The sequence below is a fragment of the Hylobates moloch genome, unplaced genomic scaffold, assembly GCF_009828535.3.
Source record: "Hylobates moloch isolate HMO894 unplaced genomic scaffold, HMol_V3 SCAFFOLD_12, whole genome shotgun sequence".
NCBI lineage: Eukaryota > Metazoa > Chordata > Mammalia > Primates > Hylobatidae > Hylobates > Hylobates moloch.
In genome coordinates, this window is record NW_026652287.1 from 47083036 (window position 1) to 47096112 (window position 13077).

The 13077-nt window shown below is 56.7% G+C and overlaps 1 protein-coding gene across 1 annotated transcript; it reads left to right on the forward strand.

Annotated features, from left to right (window-relative positions):
• Positions 1-3842: 3842 nt before the first annotated feature.
• On the forward strand, positions 3843-12818 carry DCAF15 (DDB1 and CUL4 associated factor 15). The gene is made up of 13 exons (XM_032169931.2): positions 3843-3995; positions 5686-5783; positions 5872-6007; positions 7245-7351; positions 7453-7592; positions 7683-7853; positions 10398-10832; positions 10935-11026; positions 11120-11248; positions 11346-11431; positions 11649-11753; positions 11826-11941; positions 12305-12818. The coding sequence occupies exons 1-13, from the start codon at positions 3864-3866 to the stop codon at positions 12358-12360; spliced, it is 1803 nt and encodes a 600-aa protein (XP_032025822.1). The 5' UTR covers positions 3843-3863; the 3' UTR covers positions 12361-12818.
• Positions 12819-13077: the final 259 nt, after the last annotated feature.

Genomic DNA, 13077 nt, shown 5'->3' on the forward strand with positions numbered 1-13077 from the left:
TAAAAACTTAAGAGTTTATTTATGTGTTTATTTATTGACACAGAGTTGCGCTCTGTGTCACTGAAACCTCTGCCTCCCAGGTTCAAGCGATTCTCATGCCTCAGCCTCCTGAGTAGCTGGGATTATAGGAGCCCACCATGACGCCCGGCTAATTTTTGTATTTTTAGTAGAGACAGGGTTTCACCATGTTGGCCAGACTGGTCTTGAACCCCTGGCCTCAAGTGATCCGCCCACCTTGGCCCAAGTGTTGGGTGGGATTACAGGCGTGAGCCACTGCGCCCGGCCCCTTTGAATTTTGAAACAACATTATTTTATTTTTGTTATTTTTTTGTTTTGTTTTGCTTTGTTTTGAGACGGAGTCTCACTCTGTCGCCCAGGCTGGAGTGCAGTGGCGCAATCTCGGCTCACTGCAAGCTCTGCCTCCCGGGTTCACACCATTCTCCTGCCTCACCCTCCCGAGTAGCTGGGACTACAGGTGCCCGCCACCACGCCCGGCTAAATTTTTTTTGTATTTTTAGTAGAGATGGGGTTTCACCGTGTTAGCCAGGATGGTCTCGATCTCCTGACCTCGTGATCCACCCGCCTCGGCCTCCCAAAGTGCTGGGATTACAGGCATGAGCCACCGTGACCGGCTGTTATTTTTAATTTTATTATTATTATTATTATTATTAAAGACAGGGTCTTGCTCTGTCACCCAGGCTAGAATGCACTGATGCAATCACAGCTCACTGTAACTTCAAACTCCTGGGCACAAGGGATCCTCCCGACTCAGCCTCCCAAGTACATAGGACTACAGACGTGCTACCACACACCTGACTAATGAAAAAATATGTTTTTTCATTGTAGAGATGAGGTCTTGATAGTTGCTGAGGCTGGTCAAATTCTCCTCAAGCCATCTTCCTGTCTCAGCCTCCCCAAATGCTGGGATTACAGGTGTGAGCCACTGTGCCCAGCCTGAAATTAGACATTTTCAGATCTGCAAAGAAGGTACAGAGAGTTCTTTTATTCCCTTCACTCAATTTCCTCTAATGTTTTTTGGGTTTTGGGTTTTGTTCGAGACAGGATCTCACTCTGTCGCCCAGGCTGGAGTGCAGTGGCTCGATCTCCGCTCACTGTAGCCTCCTGGGCTCGGGTGATCCTCCCACCTCAGCCTCTTATGTAGCTGGGACTATAGGTTCACGCCACCACACCCCGCTAATTTAAAAAAAATTTTTTTTTTTTTGAGAGTCTTGCTCTGTCACCCAGGCTGCAGTGCAGTGGCGTGATCTCAACTCACTGAAACCTCCACCTCCCAGGTTCAAGTGATTCTCCTGCCTCAGCCTTCTGAGTAGCTGGGACTACAGGCGTGTGCCACCTGAGATTACAGGCACAGCTAATTTTCTGTATTTTTAGTAGAGACAGAGTTTCACTGTGTTAGCCAGGATGGTCTCAATCTCATGACCTTGTGATCCGCTCACCTCGGCCTCCCAAAGTGCTGGGATTACAGTCGTGAGCCACCATGCCTGGCCTTGTTTTGTTTTTTATTTGAGACAAGGTCTCGCTCTGTCTCCCAGGCTGGAGTGCAGTGGCACCATCACAGCTCACTGCAGCCTTGACCTCCTGAGCTCAAGTAATCTTCCTGCCTCAGCCTCCCGAGTGGCTGAGACTATAGATGTGTCCCAGTAGAGTTAGTTAATTTCTTTGATATTTTATAGAGATGAGGGTTTCGCCCTGTTGCCCAGGCTGGTCTTTACCTCCTGGGTTCAAGTGATCCTCCATCCTTTGCTTCCCAAAGTGCTGGGCTTACAGGCATGAGCCACCGCACCCGGCCTGGTCATGTATTTTGAGAACATTCTTCAATCTGGGATAAATGTCTGATGTTGTCTAATGGTTAGATTGAGGTTCTAGGTTTGGGGATAATATCAGACAGTTACAAATGTCCTCTCTATCACATAGCTGGGGTCCATGACGTCAATATGACTTTATCACTGGTGATGTTGATTTTGATCACTTGTTAAGGCAGTAGCTGCCAGGTGTCCCCACTGTCTTGGGGACAGCTTTGTTCTCCATGGACGTAGGGTATGCAAGAAGCATGGGAACCTTTGGCTAAAGATACATTGTGATGGCAGGGCACAGTGGCTCACGCCTGTAATCCCAGCACTTTGGGAGGGTGAGGTGGGTGGATCACTTGAGGTCAGGAGTTTGAGACCAGCCTGGCCAACATAGTGAAACCCTGTCTCTACTAAAAATACAAAGATTAGCTGGGCATGGTGGCGCTTGCCTGTAATCCCAGCTACTTGGGAGGCTGAAGCAGGAGAATCGCTTGCTTGAACCCGGGAGGTGAAGGGTGCAATGAGTTAAGATTGTGCCATTGCACTCCAGCCTGGGCAACAAGAGCGAAACTCCATCTCAAAAAAAAAAAAAAAAAAAAAAGATATGTTGTGATACTGTGATATTGTGTTGTCATATTTTAAAAAAACCATATATTTTGGTCTTAGGTTTTCTGGCACGTAACTCCTAAAACCCTTGAAATCAGCCGGGCACATTGGTTTATGCCTGTAATCCCAGCACTTTGGGAGGCCAAGATGGGATGATCGCTTGAGGTCAGGAGTTTTCGAGCAGCCTGGGCAACATAGTGAGACCCCAACTCTACAAAAAAAATTTTTTTAACGAAGATAATAAAAAAACCTATCTTCTAGATTGTTCAGAGGATTAAACGGGCTGGTCAGGGGTGGGGGCTCACACCTGTCATCCCAACACTTTGGGAAGCAGAGGTGGGAGGATCACTTGAGCCCAGGTGTTGGAGACCCAGCCTGGACAACTTGGTGAAACTCCGTCCCTACAAAAAATACAAAAAATTAGGCCAGGCGCAGTGGCTTATGCCTGTAATTCCAGCACTTTGGGAGGCCTAGGAGGGCGGATCACCTGAGGTCAGGAGTCTGCAACCAGCCTGGCCAACATAGTGAAACCTCGTCTCTACTAAAAATACAAAAAATTAGCCGGGCGTGGTGGCGCACGCCTGTAGTCCCAGCTACATAAGAGGCTGAGATGAGAGGATCATCTGAGCCCGGGGTCGAGGCTGCAGTGAGTCGTGATCAAGCCACTGCACTCCAGCCTGGGTGACAAAGTGAGACTCTGTCTAAAAAAAATAAAATAAATGAGGTAATGTAAACGAATATGATGCACGGAGCGGACCTTCAACAATTATTTTTATTGCCATCATCTGCGTAATGGGCACAACAGGGCCCTGCCACATCGAACTGTTTAAGCTCAGAACCGTGTCTGTCACATGTGGAGCGATCCATGATTGATGCTATCATTATCACCACCATCATCCCACCAACCCGCCCATCGGAAACAAGCTTTCATCGAATCCCATCGTTTTTTCCTTTTTTGTAAATTTCTTTCCTCGGCCTGGCTCTGCCGTCCAAGTATGCTCGTCAGGACTTTGCCCACCCAGACCGGGCGCGGGCAGCCCGGGGCTGAGGATTCTCGAGCCTTGGTGGACCACAGGCTCCCGTTGCCCAGCCCAAGGGCCTGGACCGCCTGTGGTCTCCATGGAAACCCGCTAGCCACAGGGGGCGTGACGCCGTTGAGACAGACAGAGATATTCACCATTCAGGTCAAAGTTGTCTCGGCTAGGAGAACAAACGGGACTTCCGAGTGGTACGTCCTTAAGGCAGGGCGGGAATACGGCAACCGGCCGCGGGGGCTGTTACTGTCGCTACCAATCAAGAGTCGAGGCGGCTTTGATGGACAGGCATAGCGCGAGTGCAGGCTTTCACCCAACCGGCGGGCCGCTGTCCCGAAAAAGGACCAATGAGGAGGCGGCAGGGGTGGGGCGAAGGGGCCGGTTGCTCCGGAAGTGGAGGGAGGGGGTGAAAATGGCGCCCAGCTCGAAATCGGAGCGGAACAGCGGGGCTGGGAGCGGCGGCGGCGGCCCCGGGGGAGCCGGAGGGAAGCGGGCAGCAGGGCGGCGGCGGGAGCACGTCCTCAGGCAGCTGGAGCGGGTCAAGGTGAGGCCTGGAGCCGGAGTGGGGAGCGCGCCGGAGGGTGGGGAATAGGGACGAGGGAGGCGGAGGGAGGAGGGCGTTCGCGGGGTGAGGGGTTGGGGGCGGGGCCCCAGGGGAGGGGGCTCGGATGCAGGGCCTGGGCGGGGCCCGGGGAGATGGCTTGGATGGAGGGGGCTCAGTCGGGGGCCTGGAAGCAGGAGGTTGTGTCGGGTGACCGGCAAAGGGGCTGGGATGGAGGGGGTTGGGGGCGGGGCCCCAGGGAGGGGGCTCGGAGGGAGGCGACCCCAGAGGCCGCAGGGAGAATCAGGAGGAAGGGGTCGATCCAGGCTTTTCAAAGCCCTGCTCCCATGGCCCTTCCGTAATGGAACCTTCCCGCCCCCTTTGCAGAGCCCCTGCCGCTGGCTTTGGGCTTCCTCCGCCTGATGTTCCTCTCCCTGCCCGAGCCCCGACCACACATGAGTTGGGAGTTCCTGTACCTGGGTGGGCCTCCCCATTGAAAGTGTGGGAGCTCCCTGGATAGGGCTGAGTCTTCCCCCGCAAAGTGAGAGTTACCGAAGCAGGCTCTTTCTCCTCCATCAGACTGTAAACTCCCAGAGCTGGGGGATGATGTCTCTCTCCCCCATCAGTTTGGGAGCTCTGGAGGGCAGAAATGTGGATCTCTTGCAGGTGGGCAGTAACTGGGGCAAGGCTGTGTCTCTGGACAGGGACTGCGCCTTCTCCGTGAGGCTGGTAGCTTTGTAAGGACAGTGCTGTGTCTCCCCCTTTTGACTGGGAGCTCCCTGGGCTGGGACAGTCTCCACCCTTAGCCTGGGAGCTCCCTGGGCTTGGCTGTGGTTCCGCCCTTAGCTTGGAAGCTCCTTGGGCAGGGACTGTGTCTCCCCTGTCGGCCTGGGCCTGGCTGGCCGGGCTGTTTCCTCCATCAGACTGAGACCTCCATGTGGACAGGGCTATCTCCCATCAGACAGGGAGCTTCCCAGACAGGACTCTTCCCATCAGATTGGAATGTCTTGAAGGCAGAGCTGTGTCTCCCCAGTCAGCCTGGGTAGCAAGACTGAGGCTGCTCGGATATCCCTGTGCCTGGCTTCTGCCTGTCAGTCCCCGCAGATCCCTCCGCGGTGAAGTTTTGGGGATGAGGGATTCCCTTGGATTCCGGTGGATGGCGGTAGTTAATTGGGAAGAGGGAGTTGGGTCATTGGTTAGGCTCACCCTTCTATCTGCCTCGACTGGCCCCCAGCAGGAGGAGCCCCCTTGTTTGAAGGCTGGTGGGTTGGGAACAGATGGGTGCAGGTCAGGACCCTGTCCCAGCCTCCTTAGTAGGATAAATACCTACAGCTTAGGGACAGCCTTCAGGGAGGGAAGCAAGTGGCCCAGCGTGGGACAGGGTGATTGGGGAACTTTCTTGGGGGGTGGTGACGCTGGGCTCAGTCAAGAGGGACCTGAGGCTGAAGAGGTATGGAACTGGGAAGGTGGCGTGGGTCCCTGGTGGAGATGAAGGCTCAAGCGAGGTCCACCTGGCTTTACTGTCCCCATCTGCCTCAGTCGTTCCCACCTTCCAGAGCTTGGCCTTCTTTTGACCATTATGGTGGGCTGGGCTGGGCTGGACCCGGTGAGAGCTGCTCTGCCTCTCTGCCGTGGGTGAGGAGGGTGGGGGCTGCAGATGGTGCCTGAAGTGCCCTGGCCACCCCTTCCCCAGATCAGCGGACAGCTCTCCCCTCGCCTCTTCCGGAAGCTGCCTCCCCGGGTCTGTGTGTCTCTCAAGAACATTGTGGATGAGGACTTCCTCTATGCAGGGTGAGGCTGAGCCCAGGCAAAGGGGGCAGGTGGGTAGGGGTGGTGGGCTTGCCCTGACCTGGCGACTCTGCCCCCTCCACCCCCACAGACACATCTTCCTGGGCTTTTCCAAATGCGGCCGCTACGTCCTCTCCTATACCAGCAGCAGTGGGGACGACGACTTCTCCTTCTACATCTACCATCTGTACTGGTGGGAGTTCAACGTTCACAGCAAGCTCAAGCTGGTAGGGAGGCTTCAGCACCAGACTGGCCCTTCAGATGATGTGGTCCAGCAGGTCACAGCACCCTCTGAGCCTCAGGTTCCTTGAGTGTAAAATGATCATCATGTACTCATGGGGTCATCGTCAAGATTCCATGTGTTAGATCCAACCATATGAAATTACCAGGGCCTGGCATGGTAGCTCACACCTGTAATCCCAGCACTTTGGGAGGCCAAGGTGGGAGGATCACTTGATCCCAGGAGTTCAAGATCAGGCTGGGCAACATGGCAAAACCCCGTCTCTACTAAAAATTAAAAAAATTAGCTAGGCATATTGGCATGTGCCTGTAGTCAGCTCCTCTGGAGGCTGAGGCAGGAGGATCATCTGAGCCCAGGAGTTTGAGGCTGCAGTGAGCCATGATCACACCATTGCACTCCAGCCTGGGCAACAGAGTGAGACTCTGTCTCTAAAAAAAACAAAAAAAAAAGAAGGCTGGGCGCAGTGGCTCACGCCTGTAATCCCAGCACTTTGGGAGGCTGAGGTAGGTGGATCACCTGAGGTCAGGAGTTCAAGACCAGCCTGGCCAACATGGTGAAACCCCATCTCTACTAAAAATACAAAATTAGCCGGGCATGGTGGCACATGTCTCTAATCCCAGCTACTCTGGAGGCTGAGGCAGGAGAATCGCTTAGAACCTGGGAGGTGGAGGTTGCAGTGAGCCGAGATCGAACCACTGCACTCCAGCCTACAGAGTGAGACTCTGTCTCAAAAAAGAAAAAGAAATTACCATTTTTATGGTTCAAAATGGGTAAATAGCAGCAATTCCATTTGGTTCAACACACCCTATGAAGCTATAGAACATGTTGGCTTAGGCCAGTTGGCTTTATTAGGACCAACCCACCCTGGCTTTAGCCTTGAGCCTTGACTCCTGGAACCCCCCCAGGAGGTGGGTGCTATTACCTCAGCATACATGTGAACTCAGCTGAAGGGGCTTCAGGGTAGGCTGGGCTTGGAACCAGTGCCTGGCGCAGTCTCCCCCGGGACATTGTTCCCATCGGCTGCAGCCCACCCTGGCCTGGTCTCCCCCACTGGTGAAAGGAGCCTCCACGGCTGTCCTCAGGCAAGGTGGAGGGGTGTGGCGGGTGCTGTTGGAGTGCTTCTACCTGCCCAGCCCCAGCCCTGATGAGGGACTGCATCCTACAGCTTCGGGGGATCCCCGCAGATTCCCTGATCCGGTGCTGACCCTGAACGTGCCTCGCAGGTCCGGCAGGTTCGGCTATTCCAGGATGAGGAGATCTACAGTGACCTGTACCTGACCGTATGCGAGTGGCCCAGTGACGCCTCTAAGGTCATCGTCTTCGGCTTCAAGTGAGACCAGGCTCCTGGGGGAGCCTTGGCTGGTTGGGGCAGGGGGTGTGCAGTGGGGGCCCCAGGCGCCGACCAGGCCACTGAGGGTGTGCTGCCCCCAGCACCCGCTCGGCCAACGGCATGCTCATGAACATGATGATGATGAGCGACGAGAACCACCGCGACATCTACGTCAGCACCGTGGCCGTGCCGCCGCCGGGCCGCTGTGCTGCTTGCCAGGATGCCAGCCGGGCCCACCCAGGTGAGGGGGCCGAGGGGGCGAGGGCCCCCTTGGCCCCCTCCCCCTCTGCCCTGGGCTGAGAGTGAGCCGCTGTGGCGTGTGTTGCTGCAGGAGACCCGAATGCACAGTGCCTACGGCATGGCTTCATGCTGCACACCAAGTACCAGGTGGTCTACCCCTTCCCCACCTTCCAGCCCGCCTTCCAGCTCAAGAAGGACCAGGTGGTGCTGCTCAACACCAGCTACTCCCTGGTGGCCTGTGCCGTCTCCGTCCACTCGGCAGGTAGGCCCTGCGGTCTCGTGGCCACCCGGCAACGCGTGAAGCGGCTCCTCTCCCTACCCCACCACACAGACAAGGGGCCCCAGGCATAGAGAGGTGGGAGCTACTTCCCCAGGTCACACAGCCTGGTTGTGGGAATGCTGCGGTACAAATGTGGCCATGCCCACCACACCCCTGCCCACGGGATCTTTCCAGTGGCTGAGATGTCCCACCATGGCTGCCTCCAGCAGCCACTTGGAATGTGGCTCATGTGACTGAGGAACTGAGCTTGTGATACTTTTTTTTTTTTTCACTGGAGTCCAGTGGCGCGATCTCGGCTCACTGAAACCTCCCAGGCTCAAGCAATTCTCCTGCCTCAGCCTCCTGAGAAGCTGGGACTACAGGCCTGTGCCATCATACCCAGCTAATCTTTGTGTTTTTAGTAGAGATGGGATTTCACCATGTTGATCAGGCTGGTCTCAAACTCCTGACCTCAAGTGATCCACTCACCTTGGCCTCCCAAAGTGCTGGGATGACAGGCGTGAGCCACCATGTCTGGCCTGTGATGGATTTAATTGCAGTTGTTTTAAGCTGAAATAGCCACAGGTGGCTAGCTGGACGGCGTAGCGCCCCTTTCTCTTAAGAAGAGAAATGCTAATGTGACATTTTGGGGTGTGGCTAGTGGGCAGGCACTTGCCTTATGTGTTTGATATCGGAAAGATGCCAGTGAAAATCACAAGATGTCCCTTGACAGTGACAAATGTCAGGAGGCTGGATCATGCCACAGGCTGGCAGCAACAGGAGGGAGGGGGCCCCGGGGGCCATTTGGCAACAGAATTGTGACTATGACTGACCCAGCTGCCCTGTGCCCGGGTCTCTCCCTCCGGCAGAGTCTCACTGGGTCCGTATGTCCAAGACTGCTGGGGGGAGTTGGGGGCCACCTGAAGAACCCTCCCTGGGGATTGGGGAGTGAGTTAGGAGGTGGCAAGGGGTTGGGGGCATCTGTGGAACACCAATGAAGGCCCCTGCATGTGCATCCATGGAGCATGTGTCAGATGTGTGCACATGTGGGTGAAACACAAGGCATCTATAACTGGAACCACTTAATATAAATTAAAAAGACGATTTAGGCCAGGCACAGTGGCTCATGCCTGTAATCCCAGCACTTTGGGAGGCTGAGGCAGGTGGATCACATGAGATCAGGGAGTTCAAGACCAGTGTGGCCAACACAGTGAAACCCCGTCTCTAGTAAAAATACAAGAATTAGCTGGGCATGGTGGCACATGCTTATAATTCTAGCTACTCAGGAGGCTGAGGGAGGAGAATTGCTTGAACCTGGGAGGCGGAGGTTGCAGTGAGCCAAGATTGTGCCAATGTACTCCAGCCTGGGAGAGAGCAAGACTCCATCTCCAAAAAAAAAAAGACGTTTTAATTTTGCAAGAACTCAGATGCAAAGACGTCCATTAAATCCCCATGGAAATGGTTGTCCCTGGGGGTGGTTGGGGAATGGGCAGGATTAAATGTATATAACGCAGCCCACAAATAAGCCAGGGGCCAGGGCACTCTGTCCCCAGACATATCTGGGGCCTTCTGTCCTCACCCCCAATCTATACCAGGGTGAGGTGCTGTCCCTTGCTGAGGCTCGGCTACTCGGTTTTTGGCCATGAACCCCCCAGCTTGCGAGAGTTGACACAGCTCTGCCCTTTTGGCTGTGAGTCCTGTTAGGAACGACCACAGCGGACGATCAGCTCTGGGCCAGCCCAGGGAAAGGGCGTGGTCATCAGTGGGAGCTGCTGACACAGAGGGGTGCTTTCTTCCTTGGCCGTTGTCACCGTCTGTTCCCTGCGCTGTTGTGGAAGGGCTGTCACGGTGGTGGAGGGGAGCCCGGACTTGATTTATCTCAGATGTGACCTTGGGCAAGTTCATCCCTGAGCTGCATTCTGGGGGATGTGGCCCCTCTCTAGGGGTTGCTTGTAGGGGGCTTGGAGGAAACCTGGGTTGGGGCCCATCCACAGGGCTGCTCAGTGAATATGTTGGGGTTCTCCATGTGTTCCCCACATTCCTTGGGGGAGTCGTCTCTAGGCAGGCAGAGACAGAGGCCCCGATTCGATGAAGTGTGCCCGCAGCGGTCTGGCTTGTGTCAGGAAGGACCGAGGGCTTTGCCTTAGGTCTTCCATATCAGAGAAACGCCAGTGAAAATCACAAGATGTCCCTCGACAGAGTGGCAGATGTTAGGAGCCTGGATGCTACTGTAGTGAACACTCTACACTGTAGAGTGTCGGCTCCCTCAGAGCAGGGTTCTGTCTGCCTGGTTCACTCCTGTGTCCTCAGTGTGGGGCACTCAGCAGACAGCTTAAGAAAGGGGTTTGCATGAACGTCTGCACGCATGAATGCGTGGTGTGCATGCACAGAAAGGTCTTTCCCCTTCTGGGTGTTTTAAACTGATCTCAGCATAGCCAAGTCTCCTAGAAGTGTCTCCTTAAGGTGGGTTTCTGAAAACCCCTGTGGACACTGAGCGAGGCTGGGAGCACCCCAGACTGACACTTCTCCACCCCTATCTCTTCTTAGGTGACAGGAGTTTCTGCCAAATCCTGTATGACCACAGCACCTGCCCCCCGGCGCCTGCCAGCCCCCCTGAACCCCAGAGCCCAGAGCTGCCCCCTGCCCTCCTCAGCTTCTGCCCTGAGGCGGCCCCAGCCCGTTCCTCTGGGTCTCCCGAGCCCTCGCCCGCCATTGCCAAAGCCAAGGAGTTTGTGGCTGACATCTTCCGCCGGGCCAAAGAGGCCAAGGGCGGGGCCCCTGAGGAAGCCCGGCCTGCCCTGTGCCCAGGACCCTCTGGCAGCCGCTGCCGTGCGCACTCTGAGCCCCTAGCCCTGTGTGGAGAGGCGGCATCCCGGGACAGCCCCCCTGCCTCGGAGGCGCCTGCCCCCGAGCCTGGCTACGTCAACTACACCAAGCTGTACTATGTGCTGGAGTCCGGAGAGGGGACGGAGCCGGAGGATGGTGAGCGGGGGACAGGCATGTGGCGGGGCCTGGGATGGGGAGACCAACCCAGACGGGGCCCCTGGCCTCCGTCCACCCCACCCCCACTTCCTGCCTCCCCAGAGTTCGAGGACGACAAGATCTCCCTGCCCTTCGTGGTGACTGATCTTCGTGGCCGCAACCTGCGGCCCATGCGGGAGCGGACTGCTGTCCAGGTGGGTGTGGGTGGTGGGCGGGCCACAGAGAGTCCCGGGGAGCTGCTGGGGGGCAGTTGGCACCGTCCTCTGCACCTACCCACTCACCTGCAGGGCCAGTACCTGACAGTGGAGCAGCTCACGCTAGACTTTGAATATGTTATCAATGAGGTCATCCGCCACGACGCTACTTGGGGCCACCAGTTCTGTTCTTTCAGCGACTATGACATCGTCATTCTAGAGGTGGGCCCAGGGTGGGCAGGGTGGGCAGGGTGGGCCCAGGGCCTCCTGCACTCTGGGGTCGCCCTCAGCAGTTGGCATCGTCCACCCCCACCCCCAGGTCTGCCCAGAAACCAATCAGGTCCTCATCAACATTGGCCTGCTGCTCCTGGCCTTCCCGTCCCCCACTGAGGAGGGCCAGCTCCGGTGAGCGCAGGGATCCTGCCCTCCCTGTCCACTAGGGGGGCCACTGGCAGACACTTCAGGGTGGGGGCGTGGGGACGTGAGAAGGCTCTCCATGTGCCACAACCTGGCTGGGCCCCTCCATAGCTGCTCCAAAGACAAAAGGCCTTCAGGGTAGCCTGGGGCCTGGTTCAGGAGCCCGGCTGTCCCAGCGTTTGTCCTGTGTCCCTCTCCACTGTAGACCAAAGACCTATCACACCAGCCTCAAGGTGGCATGGGACCTCAACACAGGGATCTTCGAGACAGTCAGTGTAGGCGACCTGACTGAGGTCAAAGGGCAGACCAGGTGAGGCAGGGCTGGGGGGCAGGGTCGGGGGCGGCCAAGGCGATGAGAGCCACTCACCCCCTGGCCCCACAGCGGCAGTGTCTGGAGCTCCTACCGCAAGAGCTGCGTGGACATGGTCATGAAGTGGCTGGTGCCCGAGAGCAGCGGCCGCTACGTCAACAGGATGACCAATGAGGCGCTGCACAAAGGTGAGGCTCAGTGACCCCGTGATGGTCAGGGTCTCCAGGGACACTTGTCCTCACCCAGGAGCTGATTCCTGAGCGCTGATGAAAGGGGTGGGAAGGCTGGTGAGGAGAGGGCGGCCCAGGCCAGGCCCAGCTCAGCAGCCCTGAAAGTGTGGGGCCTAGGAGCCTCCCACCAGTCATGGCCTGGCTGGTCACTCATTCACGCTACAGACATTTATTGGGTAGTTGCAGGCTAGAGGCGGAGGGCAACTCAGCAAGGACCCTGCCTTCTGGAACCTTCTGGGCCAGAAGCAAGTCAGGTGGAGGGTGTGGCCGCAGGGCCAGGCAGGCAGGGGCTCTATGCTTTGTCCCCACCTGTCCCTGTAGGGTGCTCCCTGAAGGTTCTGGCGGACAGCGAGCGATACACGTGGATCGTGCTGTGAGGGCCGGGCCGCCCCGGACACTGACTCCAACTACCTCCGTGGCCTGGGACCGGCCGCCTCCCTGGGGTGGCCTCTTCCTGGCCGGCTGGCCCACCGACTGATGACCGGCACTAGTGTTAGGCTGCGGAACGGGGCTGGGCAGGGCAGTCTCTGTTGGCCTGAGGGTCTGGACGCTTTTTATTTATGCCTATTTAAGTTGGGAAGGGGCAGAGAGAGGGCGCCCCCTGCCCCACCAGCCTGAGTGCCCCGCCTTCACCCCGAGCTGGGCATGGGTCTGGCCCCTCGTGCATTTGCCCCTTTCCTCGGCTACAGCTGTGGACATTGCCCTCGGGGAGGTCGAATGGACCCCATTCCCCCTGCCCTGCCCGCCCCCAGCCTCCCCACCCAGGCCGGCAACCTGGCCATCCCCACTCCGTTCTTCATGTAATAAATGTTTTAATTTCTGAACCTCATTGAGGTCCTGTCACTGCAGCTTGGGGCCTAGCTGGAGCCCCGGCCCCAAGGCCCCCACTAAGGCCCGGCGAGTCAGCAATAGGCAAATATCACAGCAGAATTTATTGTTTTAAGAAAGACTACAAAAAGGTAGAAAACAGCTCGGCACACTAGACTACCACACACGTGTGGACACTTTCACCGCCGGGAGAGGGAGCCCCGTGGGCATGGGTACTGGGCAGGGCCGCCCCAAAAGCTATAGCACGCGGAGCACACAAAATAGTG